Consider the following 25,785-nt stretch of genomic DNA (forward strand, 5'->3'; position numbering starts at 1 on the left):
TGGATGCTGCCCCTTGCTGGACATACCTGGCCACTGCTTCATTGCGGGTAGGTGTGGATAAGGGAAGGTTGTGTACTCCTTTACCTGAAGGGTAATTTTTTTAACCTTCTCTAGGCTTCCGTTTCCTCATGTATAAGTAAGCATAAATCTCCCATAAAGGGGGTTTTGTGGTTGTTTTATTATTATTTTTTTGTGGTGTTGTGCATGCTAAGCAAGTACTCTACCTCTGAGCTCTACCGTGCCCTAAGCACCTTCCTGTCCCTTCCCTTCTCTTTTCTGTCCTTTTCCTTTCCTTCCCTTCCTCCCCTTCTCTGTCCCTCTCTCCCTCCCTCCTTCCCTCTTTCCTTCCTTCACTCACTCTTTCCTTCTCTCCCTTTCTTTCTTTCTTTCTTTCTTTCTTTCTTCCTTTCCTTCCTTCCCTTCCTTCCTTCCTTCCTTCCTTCCGTTCCCCACCCTCCCACCCCCACCCCCACCCCCTGCTCCTCCTCCTTTTTGAGATAGGGTCCTTGTGTGTTATACAGACACTTGGATCTCCTGGGTTTGAGGGATGATCCTGTCTTGGCCTCAAGTGTGAACACATTTGGTTTGATTGTGTATTCATTGCCTGTCCTCTACCAAGACATGAGCTCCAGGAGTGTGGGGTTACCACCATGTCCCCAGCCCATGGCCCAGAGCCTAGCCACAGTCAACACTCTTTTGGGTGTATGCCCATATTGGGGCTTGAATTCAGGGTCTGGGTGCTGTCTCTAAGCTTTATCACTTAAGGCTGGTGCTCTATCACTCAAACCACAGCTGCACTTCCAGCTTTTTGGTGGTTAATTGGCAGTAAGACTCATGGACTTTCTTGTCCAGGCTGTCTTGGAACCACAATCCTAAGATCTGCTCCTGAGTAACTATGATTACAGGTGTGAGCATCAGTATCCAGCTTGGTACTGTTACTTTCATGCCTATTTGAAAGATGTGAAAACTGATGCCCAGAGAGGCAAAGTCAAGGGCCCAAGCTCACAAAGCCAGTAGCCAACACAGGCTTCACACTCTGGGCTTTCTCTCCATGTCCTCAAAAAACCCCATCCATTCCAGTCATCTGCAATCCAGGAGAGGCTAGAGTCTGGGCCATCATGATGGACAGGGTAGGAGCCCAATGGGAAAGGGGCTGGAGGAGAATGTGTCCCACTCCCACCTTGGAGAGGCCCAACTGCTTCCCCACAGGCCTCAGTCTTCCTGGGAAGAAGTTTTTAGGGATCTGAGGGGCTTTCCTGGGGCCGGGAGGAGGGAGCTAGGAGGCTGGAAAGGCAGGATGCCCTATCTCAAGGCCATTTCCTTGGAAAGCAGGATGATATGAGGTCATGGCATCCAGGAAACCCTGACTTGGCCCTGAGGTCTCTATGACTTGCTGATTCAGCCCCTGAGGTCACTCTGGGGGGTGTTTGGGGGGATACTTGGAGATGGCCTTTCTGGCCTCCAACTCTGCTCCCCAGACCAAGCTCCTCTGGCCTCTCCAAGACACACTCTGTTTTGTCTTCTGGCCCTCCAATCTCCAAGCCAGAAATGGAGGGAAGGGAAATTTGCCATCCCAGAATGTTCCATCTTCTCTCACTCGCCACAGTGAAATGCCACCTGTATCCATCCTCATCATCTCCTGTTCTCTCTGTTGGACTGGAAGTGAGCCCCAGAATGGCAAAATCATCCCTGGTGTGAGCCGGGAGCTGGTGCTCATGCCTGTAACCCTAGCTATTCAGGAGGCTGAAATCTGAGGATCATGGTTCAAAGCCAGCCCAGGCAGGAAAGTCTGTGAGACTCTTATCTCCAATTAACCACCAAAAAAAAAGGCAGAAGTGGTGCTGTGGCTCAAGTGGTTAGAGTACTTGCTTTGAGCACAAAAGCTCAGGGACAAATTGTAACCCCTCTGTACAGTATTTTCACAATAATTAAAAAAAAAAAAGCTCGGGGACAGTGCCCAGGTCCTGAGCTCAAGCACCAGAACTAGCAAAGATATACAAAAAAGCTGGAAGTGGAGGTGTGGCTCAAGTGGTAAAGCACCAGTATTGAGTGAAAAAGCTAAGCGAGAATATAGACAGAAAAATAACCATACCATTTCCTTGGAATATATGTAAAACAAGAACAGTATATAGAAAACAAGACAGTGACCCACCACATCAACTATTGGAGAATTGTGACCCAAGACCTTATTCTATTTGACAGCAAACTTTGGCTCAGGCTGAGCATACCCGTCATCATCTGTGAAAGTGGGACTACAGAGCAGAAAATTAGCAACACAAAACATGATGCTAAAAATATTCAGACATAATAGGTCAGATGCCCTATGCAGTTCAGTGTATGTGGAATTTTAAAAAAGACAAGTCAAATCAGTTTATGGATTATCAGTGAAGTGGGTCAGTAGGGGGTCTAAAGGAATAGTAGGAAAATTCGGTATCATTCTGTACCTTGATTGTTACACAAGCTTTTCTGCTCCATGCTGCTGTGGGCAGGCAGTTGGAAGCAGAGAAGGAGGCTCAGTTCTGCATAGAACTAATAGATGCTGGCTTATCATTCTCTATTGTAGCTGTGTCCTGGAAAGTCTCAGAGAGCCCCCAGGTCCCTGGGATAGAGTCAGAAAACTTGGGGAAGTTCAGGGTGAAGTAGTGAAAGCCTGGCTGTCTGCTAAACCTCTGTGTGATTTCTGCTATATGACCTCATTTCCAAAATCCAGTCTTGCTGGCTTCTTGCTGGATTTCCTCAAACTCTGCCCCCACCAACTCTCCACCCCCCATTCCCCGGTGCCATCTTGTGGATCTCCCGTCATTCCTCAAAAATCTGTCTTTCCTGGGATGTGTTTCCTGGCTGCCCTTTCTAATGACCCAAGGAACTATATATTTCAGGCTGAAGGGACCAATCAGAGCAGTTTCTCCTGCTTGACTGAGATGCCTGTAATCTCAGCAATGGGGCTGAATGAGAGAGATTCCCCAGAGTAAGGACTGGCTATGATCCTTTTCGTGTGTCCCCAGAACTGAGCCAAGCCCTGCACCAGTGGCCAGGGAAGAAATAAACAGTGTAGACTGGGAAAGTGCCCGGTGGAGGGTCACCCACTGGGTATGGGCATCATGCAGCCAACTTTAGGTGGTCTCACTTATAAGGAGCTCTGGGATAAAAGCTTCAAACAGATTACCAGAGCTGGGAGCCTAGATTCATGTTTTAAGCATTTTATTAATGCCTCTTCTGGCTGTGATGACAGCTTCCAGCCTTAAGGGTGGGGAATGGAGGAAAATCAAACAGCTCCATCCTAATTGTTTAGGAAGAGAGGTGGGGTCAGATGACCAGAACCTGGGAGCTGGGATTTTTGGAATTGGTGGAAGTTAGGCTAAGTAGGAATTTAGGGAAAGTTTCGAGTTGGAGCAGAGATTGCTAATGCAGGAGTCAGGACTAGACAGGGCTTAGCTGGGCCCAGTGGCTTTTTCACCGTGATAGATAGAAAACAGATCTTTGAAAGTGAAGCTGTGGCTCAAGTGCTAGAACATTAGCTTCTAATGAAAAAGCTCAGGTAGAGCGCCCAGGCCCTGAGTGTAAGCCCACTACACACACACAAATCTTTGGTAGTGAACTCCACGAATGTGCAAGCCAAATCTGCCAAGTACACGAGTCTATCTACGGCAGTAGGCATGGTTTTGGCAGGGGTGTGGCCCTGCATGGTGGACGTGGCTCTGGACACAGGGCATGTCCCTGCACAATGGGCAGGACTCTGGATAGTGGGCGTGGCTCCAGACAGTGAAGCAGCTCCGGGTGGTGGGCGTGTCTCTCAGCAGTGGGCGTGGCTCTGGGACACTGGGCAGGGTCAGCAGTTAACCCTCTTCTTGCAGATCCAGCTGTCCTTCTCGCTGCTACATGGCGCATCGTTCCACAGCCCCGAGGGCAGCATCATGACACAGTCCTCCTGACCGCGAGAGTCATTGGGTTCCCCTGTGTTCCAGTGGCTGTGGAGATTGGGGAGGGGAGGTGGAGGGAGGGGGGAAGAAGGGGTGTGGTAGTGGTGAGGTGGAAGGTGGGTGTTATTGTTGGGTATGGACCAAGGGACCAGCCAACCTTCCTGGCTGCCCTCCCTCTCTCCCTCCCTCCCTCCTTTCCTCCCTCCCTCCCTTCTTCCCTCCTTCCCTTCCTTCCTTCCTTCCTTCCTTCCTTCCTTCCTTCCTTCCTTCCTTCCTTCCTTCCTTCTTTCCTTCCTCCCCAGAGTCTAGCCTTTTTATTGCTTGGATCTGTCCTAGACACCCTAACTTGAGCTTGGACCTGTGTATATCTTTCTAAGACTTATTTCCTGGAGTCTACCCTTCACACCCCTAAACATCTAACCTGAGCTAGGAAGTCTCTGAGTTAACACTTAAAAGCACGTGTGCTGCAGTGTGTGATCTGCCCCCATTCCCCCCCCCCCCAGTCTCTCCACTCACCTGAAGGTGAGCGAGACTCCATCCAACCACTTGTAGCCCTGAATCTTGCCCTGGAGGCGCACAGCCCTGAGGCCCAGCCAGTACCCCTGGCCACGAGTGTGCTTATTCAGGAAGTCCTGGAAAGGAGCAAAGATCTGACCTGGCAGGGATCTGCTGGCACTTCCCTCCCACCCAATGCCACCCTCCCTCTGCCACCCCTCCTCTCCACATACCTGCTCTTCCAGGTCCCTGATGACCACCAGGTGCGCGCCCTGGCTTGCACAGTGGTTTTGGGCCACCTTCCACGTGGCCTTTTGCTCTGAGAAATAGTAGCAAGAACCCTGGAAAGTTAGCCATGATGTGGGACACTGATCGCAGGAGCCTGTGGGTAGAGAAGATCAGAGAGCTCGAGTGTTCTCTGAGCAGGGACAGAGAGGGTGCTGGATCTCATGATGCAGGGTGTTGAGCCATAGTAACCAGGCTGTGGTTTGGTGGGCCGAAGAACCCCTTGCCCTCCTTCCCCCCCAGGGTCCGTTTTCTCCTCTTCCCTGCCTTCCTCACCGTTCTGGCATTTGGCAGCTTCCAGTTTCTGGAACAACTTGGTGCGGATGTCCTCACGGTCCCTGTCTGCTTTAGCCAAGCCCTGGGCCACTGCAGGATCAAAAAAATCAGGTTTGTTGGTGTGTGTGTGTGTGTTGTTTGTTTTTGCTTAGGATCAGGAAAAGTCAAGACTTCTGTGAGCAGTACACAGTGGGTGTCAGGATCAAGAATGGCTTGGGGACAGGAGAATGAAGGTGAATGAGACTGGGTCTATCCACTCACGTAGCCTTGCCTTGGGGGTTAGGAGTTGTAGGGAGGATCAGAGGTCAGAGATGAGGGTCAGGATAAGGGTCAGCACAACAGGCTCTCACCGTGCTCCTGTAGTTCATTCACGTTGCCCATCAGATCTAACAGCTTCACGTGCAACCCTCTGAGCTCGGAGAGGGCGGTGTGCAGCTCCGCCTCAGTCCACGAACCTGTACAGCGCAGTGGGAGTGGGAAGGGGAGGAGCAGGGCTGGACTTCTGAGACAGCCCACTCAAGTCCCCCCAGACTTTTCCAATCAGCCTATCCCGAGACCCACCCTCTCACTCCACGAGCCTCCATTGGCCAAGCCCCCTCATGAGGGTACTGGGGTTTGAATTCAGGGCCTTCCGTTTGCTCAGCAGGATCTCAAGCGCTGAATTTGACTCCTATCAATGGAGACTCGCCCTGACACTTAAGACACACTCCCTATTACCTGACTACCAGAGCCACGCCCTCATCACTTAAGCCTGGCCTGGACACTTGAGCCACGCCCTACCAATTAAGTTTTGTTCCATTGGTGCTGCCACACATCCCAGGGAGTGGATCCAGGCCCTCACTACCTAAGCCACGCCCTCACCCTTGAGCCACACCCCCAGCACTTGAGCCACACCCTCACTTGAGCCTCGCCCTCACTACCTAAGCCATGCCTTATCACTTGAGCCACACCCACAACAGCTTAAACCACGCCCCATTGCTGGAACCACGCCCCCACCAGTTGGGCCACGCCCCCAGCAGCCACGCCCCCTCCTCACAGCAGTTCTTGCAGTTTCCAACTTCCTCCTTCAAGGCATCCAGCATCACACTCTGCTCTGAGACTGGAGCAAACAGCATCATGACTGTCAGGTCACCCGGGGTGACTCAGGGAACACTCCCCCCCCCACACACACTTCTGCCCTGTCTCAGAATCCCAGGTCTCCCATTCCCCACTCCCCCCCCCCCCACTCAGGACCCAGGTGACACCACACTGCACTCACCGTTCATCCTCAGCACGTCCTGGTGGCTCAGCAGCGCTGTGCGTTCTGTAGAGGCTACAGAGAGAGGCTGCTAAAGCCACAGCCAGGCGACCCGGGGACCCACCTCACCCAGGCCTGCGAGGATCAGGTAAACACGCAGAACACAATGTGAGAAACACACCGGGGTATGCACCCACACAGGTGCACATCATGTGCACACAAGGCTGGGTACACACTGTAGTAACACTCACATTCAGACCCCGGCACTAGGGAGGTGGCAGGTTTATGTCCCCCCCCCTCCCCAAGAGGGAAGGGATACAATCTGCCTTCACTTAGAAGTCATTCACACCTGGCACTGGTGGCTCACGCCTGCCACCCTAGCCAGTCAGAAGGCTGAGATCTAAGGACCCAGGTTCAAAGCCAACCCAAGCAGGAAAGTTCATGAGACTCTTATCTCCAAATGGAGTTGTGGCTCAAGCGGTAGAGTGACAAACCTGGAGCAACAAAAGCTCAGGGACAGCACCCAGACCCTGATTGATTGATTGATTGATTTTTTTTTGTCAGTCGTGGGGCTTGAACTCTGGGCCTGAGCACTGTCCCTCAGCTCTTCAGCTCAAGGCTAGCGCTCTACCACTTGAGCCACAGTACCATTTCTGGCTTTTTTTCTGTGTATGTGGTACTGAGGAATCGAACCCAGGGCTTCATGCATGCGAGGCAAGCACTCTACCACTAAGCCACCTTCCCAGCCCTCAGACCCTGATTTAAGACCCAGTACCAGAACAACAACAACAACAAAAACCCAGAAACCACTCACCCTTTGACGTCAGAATGCTCAGGACGAAGGCCCACAGGACTGTGGCCACCAGGAGAGCCAGGGCCAGGAAGAAAGATCTTTGTCTGAAGTTTTCCCAGCGTCCCCAGCGCCCTAGTAGAACATAGATGTCTCCAGGCTCCTCCAGGACTGAGGTTCAGAGAAGTTAAGCAACTCACCTACCGGTACACAGCCCTCAACCGATGCTTTCTTTGGCTCTTGGACTAACTGGGTCTTATGGCTGTGGTTTTGTTGTTGTTGTTGTTTTCCTGCACCCATATCCTGGGTCCCCTGCCTCTTCCCCTCCCCTCCCCCATTAAAACCAAGACACTAGGAAAGAGGGACCAAAGAGAGGGGGTGAATGAAACAATTTTACGGATCATACCTATGGGGACCTCTTCGGGCCCACTGGACCACTTACTATATCCAACAGTATCCATGGTGGTTCAACTGCCTGGCTTTGGGTAGGAATAAATGTAGTTCCTGCCGGCACTCCAGCCTCCGCCTCCTTCCCATTTCCTCTTTTAATTCCTGAGGACAGGAACCCATTCATTGGGCAATCATAATGCTGGACTGGGCTGGCCTACTACTGGATGGCTGGGTGGGGTTGTAAGTAGTATATGGCTTCTAGAAACTTCTGCTTTCTCCTCCTCTGTGAAGAGGGGAGGATGATAAGGTCTCCCCAAAGGGACACCATGATAAAGACATGAGATCATGCATGCCAAACCTTGCCCTCAGACTCATATCAACACCCCCCCCCCCCCACACACACACAGAGGATGAACTAGGTGCCATAGCGGGCATCTGTAGTCCCAGCAACTGGGACTAGTTTGAGCCTAAGTTGCAGGTCAGCTTGGGCAACATAACGAGACATAATAAAAAAAATAATAATGTGTTGGAGGTGTGGCTCAGGTGATGAGCGCTAGCCATTGAACCAAATAATCAGATATTGAGTGTGAGTCGACCAAACAACAACAAATAAAACACACACCCTTGAGCTGGGAAGGTGGTTCAATGGTAGAGGGCTTGCCTTGTATGCAGGAGGCCCTGGGTTTGATTCCTCAGCACCACATAAGCAGAAAAAAAAAGCCAGAAGTGGTGCTGTGGCTCAAGTGGTAGAGCGCTAGCCTTGAGCTGAAGAGCTGAGGGACAGTGCCCAGGCCCAGAGTTCAGGCCCCACGACCAACAGCAACCTCCCATTCCCCCACCCCCCCAAAAAAAAACTCCACAAAAATCCTAAAACCTAAACCCTTATCCTGTCATAGGGTTTGTCAAACTTCACCATCTTAGAGTTTACTCTTAGCTTCAGTGACTCCATTTTGCTTGTGTGACTCCATCTTAAAGAAAAGACTGTATCCTGACCCATAAGACTACTTCCTTGTTGTTTGACATTTAAAGTTATATGTAGCCATTGTCCACTGTTCCGTTTATGGTCTCTAGATAACAATCATAGAGATAATCAGTGGGTCCTGTGGCCCTCCCTTGATGCTTTGCTGACAGCATTGTTTTAGCTTCTGTCACTTCACGCTTGACTTGCACCTGCAGGAAAGAACTGTTAGGGACTTTCCATCCCTGAGCAAATGAGGAGGTGGGGTTTTCTGCTTTAAAAGAGGCCACAAGGTCAAGCTTGGCACTCCACTTTTTGGGCAGTATAGTCCAGGCTGGTAATAAAGACTTTCTATTAGCTGTACTCTACGTCTGTGTGGTCTCTCCTACAAAAAATATTGAACACCTATCATATGCCAGAAATGACGCTGAAAATTAGAGCAAATCAATTAGCAAAATAAATTTACCTTGTAGCGGGGTGCCAGTGGCTCACACCTGAGAGGAGGCTGAGATCTGAGGATCGAGGCTCAAAGCCAGCCTGGGTAGGAAAATTCTTGAGACTCTTATCTCCAATTAACCACCAGAAAACTGGATGTGTTGCTGTGACTGAAAGTGGTAGAGCATTAGCTTTGAGCAAAGAACTCAGAGACAGCACCCAGGCCCCAAATTTAAGCCCCACACTTGACAAAAAACCCAAAAGCCTGCTCCTTTTGTCAATTCACAATACATACAGCTCTTTCCCTCATGAGATATTAATAGCTATTTTCAATCTTCACCATTCTACCTCAGACCTTATTTTTTTTTCTTTTTTTGGGTCTGGTCATGGGGCCTGAACTCTGGGCCTGGGCACTGTCCCTCAGCTCTTCAGCTCAAGGCTAGCGCTCTACCACTTGAGCCACAGTGCCACTTCCGGCTTTTTTCTTTTTGCTTATGTGGTGCTGAGGAATCGAACCCAGGGCCTCAGGCATGCAAGGCAAGCGCTCTACCACCTCAGACCTTATTTTTAATGGCATTCATGTCTCTCCCAGAATGGAACATCTAATTTTCAGGGCAAGAGGGGAAATATAAAGCAAATATATTCTCAGCTTTCTCAGAGAGTCATCATACAAGCATTTCATTATCCCACTGGCTGATTCTCTCTCACTCTCTTTCTTCCTTGGTCCTCTTATGCATCCCCATGGGATTCATCTCTAGTCAAACACCAAAAAGCTGGAAGTGGAGCTGTGGCTAAAGTGGTAGAGGCTAGCCTCGAGCAAAAAGCTCAGGGACAGCTCTCAAGCCCTGGGTTCAAGCCCCAGGACAAGCACACAAAAAGGCATAATATCATGGCATGAACAACAGGTAAAAATGAATTAGAACATGCAGACAACAATAAATTAAAAATAATAAGTAGGGGCTGGGAAGGTGGCTCAGTGGTAGAGTGCTTGCCTTGCATGCATGAGGCCCTGGGTTTGATTTCCCAGCACCACATAAGTAGAAAGAAGTTGGAAGTGGAATTGTGGCTCAAGTGATAGAGAGCTAGCTTTGAGTTGAAGAGCTGAGGGACAGCGCCCAGGCCCAGAGTTCAGGCCCCACAACCAACAAAATAATAACAATAATAACAATAATAATAATAATAAGAAGAAGAAGAAGAAGAAGAAGAAGTATGATTAGAACATGGAAGATCCACATGACAAGACCAAATATATAGAAAATAAGCATAGAAGAAGAGGTATGAGCTGAAGCAACATCAAAATATGTACAATAAGTAGGAGAACATTCTCCCAACTCTTATGAAAGAGGTAGACCTGCAGATATACCAGGCTCTTAAGAACACAAAAAAAGACAAGATCAGAAAGATCGTAATTTGAAGTCAGTCTAGTCAGGAAACTCTGTGAATCTTATCTCCAATTAATCAGCACACAAAAAAGCTGAATGTGGAGCTTGGCTCAAGTGATAGAGTATCAGCCTTGAGCAAAATAAGCTCAGGATCTGAGGATCATGGTTTGAAGCCAGCCCAGGCAGGAAAATCTACGAGACTCTTTTTCTCCAATTAACCACCCAAAGAGCCAGAAATGGAGCTGTGGCTCACATGGTAGAGTGCTAGGCACGCAGTTCAAGCCCAGGACTGACATACATACACTGAAAGAAGAAAGGGGCTCAGGCACCCCTAAGCGAAGACAAAGGGGAAGGAAAGTGGGTTTCTGTTGTTTGTACCTAGAGCTAAAATTGTCTTGAGGAACCATGATAGACTCTCCAGGTTGGCAAAGAAACAGGAAATTAGCTCACCCCTCCCCATGTCCAGAACTTTCCATGTGGCTTGTGGAAGCGAGAGGACCCAGGCTGGTCACAGATCACTGACCTCTATCCCTAACTAAGACAGTTAAGGGAAACCCATTTCTTGGAGTCATTATGGGTAGAGATTTTTTTTTGTTTTTTAATTTTTAACTATATTCAGGCTGGGTCTGGTGGCTCACACCTGTAATTCTAGCTACTCAGGAGGCTGAGATCTGAGGATCACAATAAGAAAGCCAGCCCTGGCAGGAAAGTCCCAAGACTCTTATCTCCCATTAACCACTTAAAAAACAAACAAACCCAGAAGTATTGCTGCGGCTCAAAGTGGTAGAGTGCTAGCCTTTAGCAAAAAGAACTCAAGGAGAGTACCTGGGCCCTGAGACCAAGCTTAAACACACACACACACACACACACACACACACACACACACACACACACACACACACACACACACACACACACACACACACACACACACACACACACACACACACACACACACACACACACACACACACACACTAGTTCCCCAACTATATTTAATTAGTTTCACAAGAAAGTTCCCTTTTAAGCATACACTGCTTCTTGATCAAAGCCATCTCCCTGCTGTTCTCCCTCCTCTTCCTCCTCCTCCTCTTCCCTCTTCCCAAATCAGTCTCAGCAAGCTTCCTTGTCCTATTTTCACACATGTACAGGGTTTTTTGTTGTTGTTGAGGTTTTGTTTTGTTTTTGTCAGGTGTGGGGCTTGAACTCTGGGCCTGGGCACTGTCCCTCAGCTCTTCAGCTCAAGGCTAGCACTCTACCACTTGAGCCACAGCGCCACTTCCAGTTTTCTGGTAGTTAATTGGAGATGAGAGTCTCACCAACTTTCCCGCCCAGGCTGGGTTTGAACCACGATTCTCAGATCTCAACCTCCTGAGTAGCAAGGATTACAGGCGTGAGCCGCCAGCTCCTGGCATGTACAGGTTTTTAAGACCATAATATCCTTCCTCCCCCCCACCTCTCTCTGTAGTCACCCAACCCCTTTCTGCTAGACCTTCCCTGCCTAGACAAGATATACTTCAGTTTCCTATCATTTTTTTTAAAAAGTGCCTGTAAATTGCTCAGAGAGGTTTCATCATTAGTCAGATTTTATATATATATATATATATACATATACATACATATATATATATACATATATATATACATACATATATATATGAGGAGAGAGCATATGTTTATATTTTATGTGTGACATATACATATGAGAACATACCACCTTTGTCTTTCTGAGCCTTGTTTACTTCACTCAACATGATGTTTTTTAGATCCATTTATTTCCCTGCAAATGACATAATTTCATTCTTCTTGATGGCTAAATAACATTCCACTGTATGTGTATGTGTGTGTACCCCCCACATATATACATATATAGTATAGGTGTATATTTGTATATATGTATATTTATACATGTATATGTATAAATGTATATATGTATATTTCACGTATATATACATACGAGTGTGTGTGTGACATATGTGTAAGTATGCGTGTGTGTATATCATATTTCTTGATCTATGCATCAGTTGTAGGGTATGAGGGCTGTTCTCATGGCTTAGATATTATGAACAGTGTAGATGCTTTTATTGTATCCTGACTTACATTCCTTCAGTAAATGCCTAACAGTAGTAACACTGGGCCAAAGGATAGTTCTTTTTTTTTTTTTGGTTGGTTGTGGGGCTTGCACTCAGGATCTGGGTGCTGTCCCTGAACTCTTTTTTTTTTTTTTTTTGGTTGGTAGTGGGACCTGAACTCTTGGCCTGAATACTATCCCTCACCTCTTTAGCTCAAGGCTAGCACTCTACCACTTGAGCCACGGCGCCACTTCTGGCATTTTCTGCTTATGTGCTTCTGAGGAATTGAACCCAGAGCCTCATGCATGCTAGACAAGCACTCTACCACTGAGCCACCTTCCCAGTCCCTCCCTGAGCTCTTTTGCTCAAAGCTATAGTGCTCTACCATTTACAGCCACAGCTCCACTTCTGGTTTTCTGCTGGTTCATGGGAGATAAGAGTCTCTCTAAGAGACTTTCCCCACTGGGCTGGTTTCAAACCACAATCCTCAAATCTCAGCCTCCTGAGTAGCTAGAATTACAGGTGTGAACCATTGGTGACTAGTTAGAGCAGTTCTTATTTTTCTTTGCTTGAGAAGCTTCCACATGGATGATAAGGAAGGACTTTGAAGAACCGAGGATGAATGTGGTCCTTGGGAACCGTGCAGCAGTGAGTGTGCCGGGAGGGTCTGGAGGGGCTTCCTGAAAATGTTGAGGCCCGTGGAGGCAGTCAGTGTGGTCCTGACGAAGATGAGTGGATTAAAGGATCTGCACAGGGGAGCACTGCGGTGGGGAAACAACAGGCCTCTTGGTAGAAATCAAGACCCTGTCAAGAAGCGGTAGTCAGAAGGTGTTGGCCGGCTGAGGCTGGATCATACACCGCTCCCCCCCCCCCCCCATGCATAACAGGGGTTTGAAATTCATGGGAGAAAGGGCTTCTAAGGTCATGACCTCCTGAACTTGATATTCCCTTTAGAAACTGGGGGTCACTGGAAGCTGGTGGCTCCTGCCAGTAATCCTAGCTACACAGGGGGCTGAGATCTGAGGATCGGGGTTCAAAGCCAGCCTGGGCAGAAAAGTCCGTGAGACTCTTAGCTCCAACGAACCACCCCACCCAAACTGGAAGTAGACCTGTAGCGCAAAATGGTAGAGTGCTACCCTGGAGGAAAAGAGCTCAGGGACAGCGCCTAGGCCCCAAGCCCTAGGACCACCACCACCACAACACCACCAACAAAAAGGAATCAGAGGCTCAGGAGGACCAAAAAACCCAGCTCAACGCATAGAGCAAACTACTTTTTTGTTTTTTGAATTAACTTTGATTGTGTGTGTGTGTGTGTGTGTGTGTGTGTGTGTGTGTGTGTGTGTGTGTGTGTCTGTGCGCGCGCACACACACACATTTACACCAGTCCTGGAACTCAGGGCCTGGACACTGTCCCTAAGTTTTGGTACTCAAGGCTAGCAGTCTATCACTTGAGACAGAGCTCCATTCCTGGCTTTTGGTGGTTAACTGGAGATGAGTCTCTGGAACTTTCCTGCCTGGCTTGGCTTCGAACCATGATCCTCAGGGTTCACCCTCCTGAGTAGCTGGGCTTAGAGGCATGAGCCACCAGTGTACAGCTCAGCATTGACTTTTCTTATTAAAGAAAAAAAAAGAAAGAAAGGAAAGAATGAAAAGAAGGAAAGAAAGAAAGAAAGACAACCAAGCATGCAAAAGATAAGACTGAAAGAAAGGAAAAGGAAATTTCTCTGTCTTCTCATCTGCTTTATGGAATTTTGACATCGTAACATATTTCAGATCCTCTTTGAAAAATATATATCCTAACAAGTGGTAGCATCCCCACCCTTCTATCTGTGGTTTGATTTTTCTATTTCCTTCTCTGCCCCTCTGGCCCAACTTCCCTTCCAAAGTTGGTGTTTACGATACAAAAGTAATATACGCGCGCGTGTGTGTGTGTGTGTGTGTGTGTGTGTGTGTGTGTGTACTCACAGACAATGCATTAGCTTGCTTTGCACATTTGGAAGTTTTCTAATCATATCCCATGGGCCGATATCCTTCCTGGCCTTATTTTGGTTTCCTTCACATGACAGTGAAGACACCTATCTAGCCAACACTCATTTCTCACTGAAAAAAAAACAAAAAACAAAAACAACAAGAAAGCCAAAAAGATATCCAGGAGAAAATACATGCTTAGACACAAAGAAGGCAGGAAAGCTTTGTTAGTTTGATAAGCAATCACTTCCAGGAACCTACAGGGATGTTTTATTTAGAAATGAAATAGGAAAGGTCTTACTTTTGTAAAATGAAGTGCCAGGCATTGGTGCCTTGCACCTTCAAGTCCTAGCTACTCAGGAGGCTGAGATCTGAGGATCACAGTTCAAAGTCAGCTGAAGCAGAAAAGTCCATGAGATGCTTATCTCCAATTAATCACCAGAAAACCAGAAGTGGAGCTGTGGCTCAAAGTGGGAGAACACCAGCATTGAGTCAAAACGTAGAGCTCAGGTCCTGAGTTTAAGCCCCAGTACCAACGTGCGCGCGTGCACGCGCGCGTGCGCATACACACACACACACACACACACACAATCACTTTGCTTATACTTACTAATTTCTAAAGTCTTACAGCTCAGACAAATGTGATAGATACAGCAAGAGAGAGCATCCCAGATGTTTACCACCCTCTGAACCCCAACTCCTAACAGAGCTGCTCTTTTAGGAGTTGTCCTTGGTAGAACACTTTAAAAATATGTTATTATTATTAAGGAGTTGTACAGAGGGGTTATAATTCCTCAAGTCCAGGTAATGCATACGATTCTTCTTGGACAATGCCACCCCTTCCTTCGCTTCCCCCTGCCCCCCACCATTTGCCCTTCCATCCCTGCCCGCAAGCTTCATAGTTCATTTTCCACATAGTGTCTGAATACTATGACTGCGTTTGTTCAACTTTCCTCCTTCCACTTCTGCTCCTGCTCCCAAGGCAGAATATTTTTTACTCTTTCTCTCTGTCTCTTTGTCTTTTGTCTCTGTCTCTGTCTCTCTCATCTCTCTGTCTCTCTGTCTCTGTCTCTCTCTGTAATGGGGCTTGAACTCAGGACCTGGGCACCGTCCCTGAGCTGTTCTGCTTAAGGCTAGTGCTCTACCACTTTGAGCCACAGCGCCACTTCCAGTTTTCTGGTAGCTAATTGGAGATAAGTCTTATGGACTTTCCTGCCCAGGCTGGTTTTGAACTAGGATCCTCAGATCTCAGCCTCCTGGGTTGCTAGGATTGCAGGCGTGAGCCACTGGTGTCGCCTTCAATAGTTATTGACTGAAGGATCTGTTACTTGGTACTTGCAGCTTTGGGGATGCACCAGGGACAATCCAAAAAGCTCCTGTGCACAGGTATGCAGGGAAGTGGGTGGAAGTCGACTGGGTGGAAGGTGTTAGGTTTTAATTAGATCTAGGAAACTACCATGTGGTCTTCAGGCAGAAAAAATAAAAGTTTATTCTGAACTGCCAGCCCTGCATGAGGTGGAGGTGCGCACAGAAGGGGGCTGACACCTAGCCAGATTGGGGTTAAGTGGGAGGGGGCGGGGAGGATGACGCTGATGTGATCTCAGAGTCTGGGACCCTCCTAAGGTCTGACGGAGGGGTGACCAGGGAGGTCCAGGATGTGACCTCAGAGAAAGGAGAGGTGACTTCCCCCAGGTATGCTGGTCACCTAGGTAACACAGGTGTTGGGCGGAGACTTCTAGAGTAGGGTACATGGGGGCGGGGAAGGGCTGTATTTAGTTGGATACCACTTGGGCTGGATGGTGATGGTACTTCAACAAGAAAGCAAACCCTTTGGTCCCAGCAAAGAGGGTGGAGCTGGTTTCATGGAACATACCCAGCGCACGTGTGAATCCCACCCCTACCTCTTCCACTGACCTGCAAAGACCTACAACCAGTAGGCCAAAAGGAACCTGGAAAGCAGAGGAGGAAAAGATCTCAGTGGTCCATCCCCTTGGGGGCCCAGGAGTCTCGCAGGGAAGAGTCCAGAACTGTGAGTTCAGGGTCCAGATCTCAACACAAATGGCGAGGGATTAAAGAATGGGTGGAAATGACAGATGTTTCTGCCACCACCCTGCAGGGAGGTTGGAAGGACCAAGCTGCAAGGGATTGTGGGAGAGGAATGGGCTGATCATAATCAAGGCAGTGCAATGGGATACTGGGTGGAAGAAAATTAGAAAAGACAGGGAGAGAGGGGGAGAGGGAGGGAAGAAGAGAGGGAGGGAGAGGAGGAGGGGGAGAGAGAGAGAGAGAGAGAGAGGGAGAGAGAGAGAGAGGAAAGATGAGAATCAGCAGGGACCAGGGACCCCGAATCCCCACAAGCAAGCATATTTAGTTGAGTTGACGCAGGGAAGGTTACCATGGATACATGCAACCCATAAAGCATCTAGATTAATATGACAACCAGAGCTACAACAGAGTTTGTGGGACACTCATTTCCTTATTCTTGTAGGACAAGAGACTGCAGCCCAGGGAAAGTCCAGACACTGTGTCCATATATTTAGCCCAAACTTAAGTTGTCAAAGTCCCTGGCATAGCTGCCAGCCCAAAGAAAGGGGTGGGTGGGGTGGCACCCCCGTCTCTTCACCCTCTCCAGAGCTGTCTGTTTTAAACCCTTGCACGGCAGCTCTCTGCATTCTGGGTGCTGTCTTAAACTGTTTGCGGGTTGCGCAGCTCAGGGTCAGAGTTCCCTGCAAGGGGCCGGCCGCCATCATTGGTTGGGGCAGGACGCTGCTGGTTTTTTACAGATCCAGAAGTTGTTGACGTCACAGTTGTCATCATTCCACCCGTTGCCGTCAAACTCCGCACAGTCTTCCTCCCCCAGGTTGTTGGGCTCCTGCGGGTTCCAGTACTTCATGAAGCTGCAGAGAGCAAGACCCTTAGAGGGACTGTGCCCGCGCATGCGCGCATGGAGCTTAACTCAGGGCCTGAGCGCTGTCCCTGAGCTTGTGTGCTCAAAGATGACGCTCTACTCCTTGGAGGTACAACTCCACTTCCAACTTTTCTGCTGGCTAACTGCAGATAAAGTCTCATGGATTTTTCTGCCCAGGCTGGCTTCGAGTCAGGATCCTTAGATCTCAACCTCTTGAGCAGCTAGGATGATAGGTGTGAGTCATTGATACCCAGCCAACATGCCATCTTGGGGAAGATTACCTATTAATGTGCTCTATTTCAGATCCTTTCACCCCAGGTACTCCTGCAGTTTTGACCATGGCAGTCTAGGCCTCTGCCACCCTATCTTCACCTGAACATAGAGACCTTGCTTGAACTCATGGGGCCTGGGCGCTGTCCCTGAGCTCTTTTTGCTCAAGGCTAGCGCTCTACCACGTTGAGCCACAGCACCATTGGGGGAATAGACTTTCTCACAAGGTCACGACTTTGTCAGAGGTGCCTGGGGGTTGGAATGGGGGACCCCCCCCCAAACATAGCTCAAAATCCCACCGGAGTATCAAAATCCCACCAGACTCGGTCAGACATTCGCACGAGACTTACGCAGGCAACAGGGGTGAACCATCCACCCAGCGCCATGTGGCTTCTGTGTTCAGGTCTGACATCCCCATCCACGTGTGGCCTTTATTCTTGGAGATCAGTTGCAAGAAGTTCTGGAAAGGGAGAGAGAGCACTACCATTCTAGTTTACCAGCTGGGCCTCCCTCTGCCCCCACCCCTTCCCCCTTCCTCCCGCAGTCTCTTCGTAGGAAGTTCTGCTTATAGTCTGACTTAAAGACTTCAAAGTGTTGGAAAACATAAATCTTCATGAGTGTTTTAGGAGGTCTGGGTCCCTCTCTCCCATGTGTACAGGTGTCCTGACTTGTACCTGGAACACGTGTGGTTTTTCACCTTACACACAGCCACATCAACAACATGGTATGTTTAATCTGCCCATGCACACTCAGATTTACTCATCCTTGGCTTTAGTGGGGATTAACCATGGCCTCAACTGTCACTGATCTCCAGCTGTATATTGAATGACAATCCCCTTGGAGGCTTGGCCAAGCTGGCCCTGAGGTTCCACAAGGAGGGGTGGTTATATAAAGGAAGAGAGACCCTCTCAATATTTATACCAAGGTAACTGGCAAAAGGTTTACTTTACTTTGTGTTACTTTTTTTTCTTTTGTACTGGTCCTGGGACTTGAACTCAGGGCCTGGGAGGGGCTGTCCTTGAGCTTTTTCACTCAAGGCTAGCACTCTACCACTTGAGCCATAGCTCCACTGCTGACTTTCTGTTGGTTCACTGGAGATAAGAGTCTCATGGATTTTCCCGCCTGGGGCTGGCTTTGAGCCACAATCCTCAGATCTCAGTCTCTTGAGCAGGTAGGATGAAAGGCATGAACCCCCGATGCTCAGCTGGCAATCCCCCCATTTAAAAAAATTCCCCCAGGGCATTCATTCAGATTAAAACAGGAATGGTCCCCCTGAAACAGAATTGGGACTTTTTCCCCATTCATTTTGTCTTCTCTTTCTACTTGCAGTAGGCTGCAGCCTTTCATCCAGAACGCCATGCCTGGACAGACAGCCAGTGTGACCCGATAAAGGGCCCCACAGGAAGATGGGGGTCCCCCACCCCCCACGAGCCCTGGTTTACCTGCTCCTCATGACTTTTGATGACAACCAGTTGGGCCCCCGTTTCTTTGCAAGCGATGACAGAATCGGTCCAGTTCCGGGTGGACTTGGAGAAGAAGTAACAGTTTCCCAGGAAGGACGTCCAGTCCCAGGGGCAGGGCCGGCACAGGCGGTCTGGGGGAGGAAGTGGAGGGTAGGGCTGGACTCCTACATGGACAGCTTTGTTCTGTGTCTGCCCAGCTTTCTAGGGCCTTCCTTTGACGCCATTCCCCACTCCATGTCCTGACCCCCTCCTTAGCCTGGAAAAACCTCAGAACCCTGGCTGCAGATAGGGACAAGTAAGGCCTTGCAAATCCAGAGCTGAAGGAGAAGATTAGTTGTGCACCTACTAGATGCATGAGCCCTGGGCACACTCCACCTGTTATGTTGAGTTCCTACTTCCCGGATGAGGGAAACTGAGGTTCCACAAGGAGGGGTGGTTATATAAAGGAAGAGAGACCCTCTCAAACTTTGAGACTCCCCCTCTGCTCCACAAGTGTCTGGCTACTCACCCACTCCAGCCTTCAGTTGAATCATCTCCTGGTAGATCTCCTCTTGCTTGGACTGTCCTTGATTGCTGGGGACTTTGAAGACTTGAGTCCCACCACCATCAAAAAAAAAGGAAGTGGTGCGGCGGCTCACGTGGTAGAGCGCTAGCCTTAAGCTGAAGAGCTAAGGGACCGCGCCCAGGCCCAGAGTTCAAACCCCGTGACCGACCAATAAATAAATAAACACCCACAAAATCAAACCCCACTGTGATCATAAAGCACCTGCTGTTTGCCGGCCTCCAGCTCCACCTCCTCCCCCCTCTCCCAGCCCTCAGATCATCATTTCTGAGATCCAAGGTTTTGTGTGATTGCATTTGAGGATGAAGAAATCTGGACTCCAAACTAGGCTGAAACCTTGCTCCTCAGCTCTTCCCTCCCTCCCCCTCCTCTCCTCCCCCACTCTCTTCCCAATCCCCCCTCCCTTCCCGCAGAAGCCCCCAGAAGCCTCTGATAGATTTGATCCCAGCTCCTGATTCACCTCCCTCTTGGCCCCACCAGGCCATACATCCCCAGCCCTCTGTCCTCTCCTCACCTTGGATCAGAATGGCCAGCAGGAGCCCGGAGAAGAAGATGAAGAAGAGCAGCTTCAGCACAAGAGGGGTGTGGCCGCGGCCTAGACACCCTGCGGGACACATAGAGGCCAGGGTCCAGTGACAGCGTGGCCACCACTGCATTCTCCTCCCAAGCCAGGAGCCCATGGCTCTTGCCTGTCACCCTAGCTACTCGAGAGGTTGAGCTCTGAGGATCATGGTTCAAAGCCAGCACAGGCAGGAAAAACTGTGAGACTTTTTTTTTTTTTTTTTGGTTGATCATGGGGCTTGAACTCTGGGCTTGGGTGCTGTCCCTCAGCTCTTCAGCTCAAGGCCAGCACTCTACCACTTGAGCTACAGCGCCACTTCTGTTTTTCCGGTAGTTTATTGGAGATAGGAATCTCATGATCATTCCTGCCCTGGCTGGCTTTGAACACCATCTTCAGATCTCAGCTTCCTGAGTAGCTAGGATTACAGGCGTGAGCCACCAGTGCCCGGCCTGTGAGACTTTTTATCTTCAATTAACCACCCAAAAGCTGGAAGTGGAGCTGTGGCTCAAGTGATAGAGCACCAGCCTTGAGCACAAAAAGCTCAGGGATAGCACTCATGCCTTGAGTTCAAGTCCCAGGACTGGCATGTGTGTGTGCACACGCGCATGCACACACACACACACAAAACCTCAGGAGTCCAGATCTTCAGCTTTCACTCTTCTACTACCCAAAGGTCCAGCATTTGAGTACTCAGTTCCAAGCACCCAGATATCCAGAGATCAGATTGTCACCCTCCCCCAAGAGCTAAGTAGCTGCCAAGGAGCTGTCCTCCTGCTCAGGCAGAGCTGCTCAAGGAATATTGGCTGCCATTGGTGATCAGCTTCTCCTCATCTAAATGTGGAAAGCATCCATCAAAGACCTGAGCTTTTCCCCCACTCCTGGCTCCAGAGTCCAGAGTGCCCCCCCCCCCAAGTCCCAGGCTAGCCTCACCCAGGGGGCCTAGCTGTGGCTCCTTCATTTCTTCAGAGTCATGCAAGGTCACTGCTGTTCCTTGGTGTCACCGGCTGCTGAAGATCACAGCTTTTATTCCCAACTCCCTGAATCTCTTCTTCTCACGGAGGAAGAGAAAGAAGGAACTGGGTACCAGCACCGGAAGAGGCTGGGGGGGGGGATGGGGCAGGCAAAGCTGACCCACCTCCGAAGGGGTCTCATGGTCCAGGAATTCCAGAGAGGGGTTGGCAGGTGCTGGCTCTTTAGCACTGAGCAGCGATGAGAGTTGGGTAGCTATGCCCACTCCTCCCGCATCCCAACATCTCCCAGTGTCTCCAGAAATATCTATGCTGAACCCAGGCTTCTGCCTTGACTTGCCATTTCCTTTTTCTTTTTGTTGGTTGTGGGTCTTGAACTCTGAGTCTGGGCACTATTCCTCAGCTCTTCAGCTCAAGGCGGGCACTCAATCACTTGAGCCACTGTGCCACTTCTGGTTTTCTGAGTGGTTTATTGGAGATAAGAGTCTCACAGACTTTCCTGCCCAGGCTGAATCTGAACCTCAATCCTCAGGTCTCAGCCTCCTGAGTAGCTAGGATGACAGGTGTGAGCCACCGATGCCCGGCTTGCCATTTTCTGACATGGGAATTTCTGCCGACTTGAGAGTGGAGATCAATTCAGAACCATTCATATTTATTTAATGCTTACCTTCTCTCTGCATTTTTAAATTAAAAAAAATGTGTGTGTGGGGGGGGTGCGCGCACGCCAGTACCTGGGGTTGAACACAGGGCCTGGAGCTCTCCTTGAGCTTTTATGTTCAAGGCTGGTGCTCTACCATTTAGTTGTAGCTCCATTTCTCACTTTTTAGTGATTATTGGAGATAAGAGTCTCATAGACTTTCCTGCCCAGGCTGGCTTTGAACAGTGATGCTCAGATCTCAGCTAGGATTACAGGTGTGAGCCACTAGCACCTGGCTTACTGGCATTTTGATTTTCATTTCCCTGATGACTAAAGCTGTTGTTCCTTCCCTTCCTTCTTTCCTCCCTCCCTCCCTCCCTCCCTTCCTCCCTCCCTCCCTCCCTCCCTCCCTCCCTCCCTTCCTCCCTTCCTTCCTTCCTTTCTTCCTTCCTTCCTTCCTTCCTTCCTTCCTTCCTTCCTTCCTTCCTTCCTTCCTTCCTTCCTTCCTTCCTTCCTCTCTCTCTTTCTTTCTCTCATGAAAAGCTGCTTGTCATGGTGAATCATTAGAAAATATGAATGGAAATCATTAGGTAGGTGGCTTGAGCAAAAAAGCTCAGAGACAGCTCCCAGGCTCTGAGTCCAAGCCTCACTACTGTCAAAAACAAAAACTAGATGGATGGCTCACACCTGTAATCCAAGCTACTCTGGAAGCTGAGATCTGAGGATCATGAATCAAAGGCAATCTGGGTAAGAAAGTCTGTGACACTCTTACCTGCAATGAACCACCAAAAAGCCAGAAGGGGAGCTGTGGCTTAAGTAATAGAGCACTAGCCTTGAACATAAAAGCTCAGAGACAGTGCCCAGGCCCTGAGTTCAAGCCCCAAGAGTGATATAAAAAACAAAATAAGAACAAAAACAACCACCAAACCCACAATGCAAAACAAAAAACTCCACTAGCTGCTACCTCTCCCCCGGCCTCCACAGGGACCATTCAATAAAAGCCAGCAAAGGGGCTGGGAAAGTGGCTCAGTGGTAGAGCGCTTGCCTTGCATGCATGAGGCCCTGAGTTCGATTTCCCAGCACCACATAAGCAAAAAGAAAAAAAAAGCCAGAAGTGGTGCTGTGGCTCAAGTGGTAGAGCGCTAGCCTTGAGCTGAAGAGCTGAGGGACAGCACCCAGGCCCAGAGTTCAGGCCCCACGACTGCCCCCCCCCCAAAAAAAGCCAGCAATTTAAAAAAAAAAAAAAAGTGTCCCAAGGATGTGGAAAAATTGGAACCCTTGCACAATGTTGCTGGGAACACACCAAATACTGTAGCTTCTGCAGAAAAACACATTTAGTTCCTCAAAATAATGCCAATGGAAATACCATCTGACCCTACGGTTCCAATTTTGGGTATCTCTACTCCCAAAGAACTGAAAGCAGGGGTTCTCGGAAATATTATGCCTCTGTGTTCCCAGCTGCATTATGTACCAATAGCCAGTAAGTAGAAGGAACAGGAGTCTTCACTGGATAGAGGAACAGATTAAGAGAATGGTATTTATCCACACAAGGGAATATTATACAGCCTTTGAAAAGGAAAAGCATTCTCATACATGCTACAGCATAAGATGAACATGGAGGGCAGTCATCAGTGAAAATCAGCCAGCTTGCATAGGACAAATACTGCGCTTGCATAGGGCAATACTGCATGATTCATTTCACAGGAAGCCCCTGAAAGTCATCACATTTACAGCACAGGATATAGAATTGTGGGGGGGGGGAGGAGGAAGACCAGGGATCTCTTTTATTTATTGTTTTCAGTTTGTATTTTTCTTATCTGTAAGTAGTGATCCAAAGGAGTTACCATTCAGTGAGCCCTGTTTATGAATGCAATGAATCTTAATCAGTGTCCCCCTTCTATCATCATTCATCCCTCCCAACCCCTCCCCTCAATTTCCCTAATTTTGTAGAATATGAATCGAATAGTGTGAGTGCATTCTCCCTCTCCTTCCTCCCCCCACACCCTGCTGCCCGAGGGATCTCTTGTTTAATTAATCGGCTCTATGAAATGAAGAACTCCGTAAGCTGATGCTGGTGGTGGTAATGTTTATTTAATAATACCACGGATCTACATACTCCTAGTGGAATAGAGAGTACATTAAACTTTTTTGAAGCTCACAATTAAGACACTATTTTTTATGGAATAAAAGATCTACACAGCTGGGCATGGCATCTTCAAACCTGTAATCTAAGCTTCTTCAGAGGTAGAGGGAAAAGGTGTGTTTGGAGGCCAGCTAGGTCATAAAAATTCATGAGACTCCATCTCAACTAATGTTCAAGTGTGGTGATGCCTGTCTGTTGGCCCAGCTATGGAGAAAGCACATTGTCTAGGTGCATCTTTTATTCCCAGCAATGCTGACAAGCACAAGGAGGAGATTCACAAGGGAAGACCAGCCTGGGCATGAAGTAAAACCCTTCCTTTATGCAGGAGACACGGCTCAAATGTTAGAGAGCTTGCCTAGCAACCAAGAGGCCTTGAGTTCAATTCCCAGCACTGAAAAACAAATCAGCACAGCCACTTCATCAAAGGAGTCGCCAACAGCAAACAAGCATATCAATTAGGTATATAAAAGGCTTTTTGTAGCTGAGGATGGTGGTTCAAAGCCAGCCTGGGCAGGAAAGTCCATGAGACTCTTATCTCCAATAAACCAGAAAACCAGAAGTGGTGCTGTGGCTCAAAGTGGTAGAGTTCTAGCCTTGAGTGAAAAAGCTTAGGGATGGCGCCCAGGCCCTGAGTTCAAACCTCAAGACTGACCCCCAAAAATGCTTTTATTTCCAAATAACAAGAAAAAAAGCAAGAACTGGAGGAATGGCTCAAGCAGTAGAGTTCTAGCTGTGTCCCAACACTAGGATAAAAGCAAAAAAAAAAGTCTTATTATTTGCTGGTGGTTTATCTCCTATCCACCCATTGGTGAAGAATTCCAGAACACGTGACAAAACAGTGTTGTTAAGCCAGGCACTGGGTGGCTTGCGCCTGTAATCCCAACTACTCAGGAGGCTGAGATCTGAGGATCACAGTTCAAAGCCAGCCTGGGCAGGATAACTCAGAGAGATTCTTATCTCCAATTAATCACAAAAAACTGGAAGTAGAGCTGTAGCTCAAGTAGTAGAGTGCTAGCCTTGAACAAAAGAGCTCAAGGACAGTGCCCAGGCCCTGAGTTCAAGCCCCAGTACCATCACACATACACCAGTGTCATTGATCACACACTCATCATCAGGTCAGGAGTATACTTCTGGGGGTCCCAAGAGAGTGGGGTCCCTCCTGGATTCCACAGGGAGTTGTGATTGGCTAGATTCAGTGATTTCATGGCTGCCAAGGATCTGTCTTTGGGGAGGATCGGAAGCTGAGTCAGGTTCCTCAGTAAGGAAGAGATGTCCAGGAAGAGAGCTAGAAGGGGAACTCTGTGGTGAGACCACATCAAAAACTTCCTGGTTTTTGTTTTAAATCAGATGTCAACACAACATATAATATTGGGTCTCTATTTTTCATCCTTAGTGAAGATAATTTGTGTGTGTGTGTGTGTGCGCACACGCACGCGTGTGCGCTGATCCTGGAACTTGAACTCAGGCCCTGGGCACCGCCCCTGAATTCTTTTGCACTCAAGGCTGGTGTTCTACCACTTGAGCCACAGCCCCACTTCCAGCTGTTTTGGTGGATCATTGGAGATAAGAGTCTTATGGACTTTATTATTATTATTATTATTATTATTATTATTATTATTATTATTATTTTGCTCAGGCTGGCTTTGAACCATGATCTTCAGATCTCAGCCTCCTGAGTAGTTAGGATGACAGGCATGAGCCACCATTGCCTGGCTAACGGTGAGAATTTTGAAGAGTAGGTGACAGCTTCCTTAGGAAAGGAATTACAGACTCGTGTTTTGAATGTAGCAAGTGACACACAAGCAAAGCTAATTCACACTTACACGTCTATATATTTTATCCAATAACAGAGTCCATAGCTTTTCCATGGGTCTATGATAGTCAACAAGATAGACAATAGGTAGGGCTATAAAACAAGCATCAAAGTTTTTAAGTGAATTTTATTATAGAAAAGATAGTGTCTGAGCCAGGAATGGTGGTTCACGTCTACCATCTTAACAATCCAGGAGGCAGAGATCAGGAGGATAGTGGTTCTAGGCCATCATGGGCAAAAGTTTCCTGAAG

The 25,785-nt window shown here is 48.6% G+C and overlaps 2 protein-coding genes across 3 annotated transcripts; both read right to left on the minus strand.

The window, feature by feature from the left end:
• Positions 1-3,215: 3,215 nt before the first annotated feature.
• Positions 3,216-7,485, minus strand: Clec4g (C-type lectin domain family 4 member G). 2 transcript variants are annotated; one of them, XM_070001865.1, is made up of 9 exons: positions 7,410-7,485; positions 7,028-7,138; positions 6,235-6,288; positions 6,013-6,075; positions 5,327-5,431; positions 4,977-5,066; positions 4,649-4,797; positions 4,437-4,552; positions 3,216-3,968 (listed from the first exon to the last, which is right to left on the minus strand). In XM_070001865.1, exons 1-9 carry the CDS (start codon positions 7,462-7,464, stop codon positions 3,830-3,832), a joined length of 882 nt encoding a protein of 293 aa, XP_069857966.1. In that variant the 5' UTR covers positions 7,465-7,485; the 3' UTR covers positions 3,216-3,829. The 2 variants fall into 2 exon arrangements, with proteins under 2 accessions (XP_069857966.1, XP_069857965.1); XM_070001864.1 differs by having other exon boundaries at positions 7,028-7,174; positions 7,410-7,483.
• Positions 7,486-15,673: 8,188 nt separating this feature from the next.
• On the minus strand, positions 15,674-20,994 carry Cd209 (CD209 molecule). Its single transcript, XM_070001867.1, has 6 exons — positions 20,904-20,994; positions 19,926-20,015; positions 19,358-19,438; positions 18,829-18,980; positions 17,737-17,846; positions 15,674-17,105 (listed from the first exon to the last, which is right to left on the minus strand). Exons 1-6 carry the CDS (start codon positions 20,929-20,931, stop codon positions 16,955-16,957), a joined length of 612 nt encoding a protein of 203 aa, XP_069857968.1. The 5' UTR covers positions 20,932-20,994; the 3' UTR covers positions 15,674-16,954.
• Positions 20,995-25,785: the final 4,791 nt, after the last annotated feature.

Source organism: Dipodomys merriami, unplaced genomic scaffold (assembly GCF_024711535.1).
Source record: "Dipodomys merriami isolate MVZ:Mamm:240054 unplaced genomic scaffold, mDipMer1.0.p SCAF_6, whole genome shotgun sequence".
NCBI lineage: Eukaryota > Metazoa > Chordata > Mammalia > Rodentia > Heteromyidae > Dipodomys > Dipodomys merriami.

What these genes read in the sequence shown, in the direction of transcription:
- Clec4g (XM_070001864.1), bottom strand. Translation starts at nt 7,464, where the DNA reads ATGGATACTGTTGGATATAGTAAGTGGTCCAGTGGGCCCGAAGAGGTC. An exon ending in GAGCATTCTGACGTCAAAGG is followed by an intron (nt 6,289 to 7,027) that starts GTGAGTGGTTTC and finishes CTCTCTCTGTAG; the next exon opens with CCTCTACAGAACGCACAGCG. An exon ending in AGCTGCCAAATGCCAGAACG is followed by an intron (nt 4,798 to 4,976) that starts GTGAGGAAGGCA and finishes CTCTACCCACAG; the next exon opens with GCTCCTGCGATCAGTGTCCC.
- Cd209 (XM_070001867.1), bottom strand. Translation starts at nt 20,931, where the DNA reads ATGAAGGAGCCACAGCTAGGCCCCCTGG. An exon ending in GCCACAGCTAGGCCCCCTGG is followed by an intron (nt 20,016 to 20,903) that starts GTGAGGCTAGCC and finishes TGTGTCCCGCAG; the next exon opens with GGTGTCTAGGCCGCGGCCAC. An exon ending in GCTGGCCATTCTGATCCAAG is followed by an intron (nt 19,439 to 19,925) that starts GTGAGGAGAGGA and finishes GTGGGACTCAAG; the next exon opens with TCTTCAAAGTCCCCAGCAAT.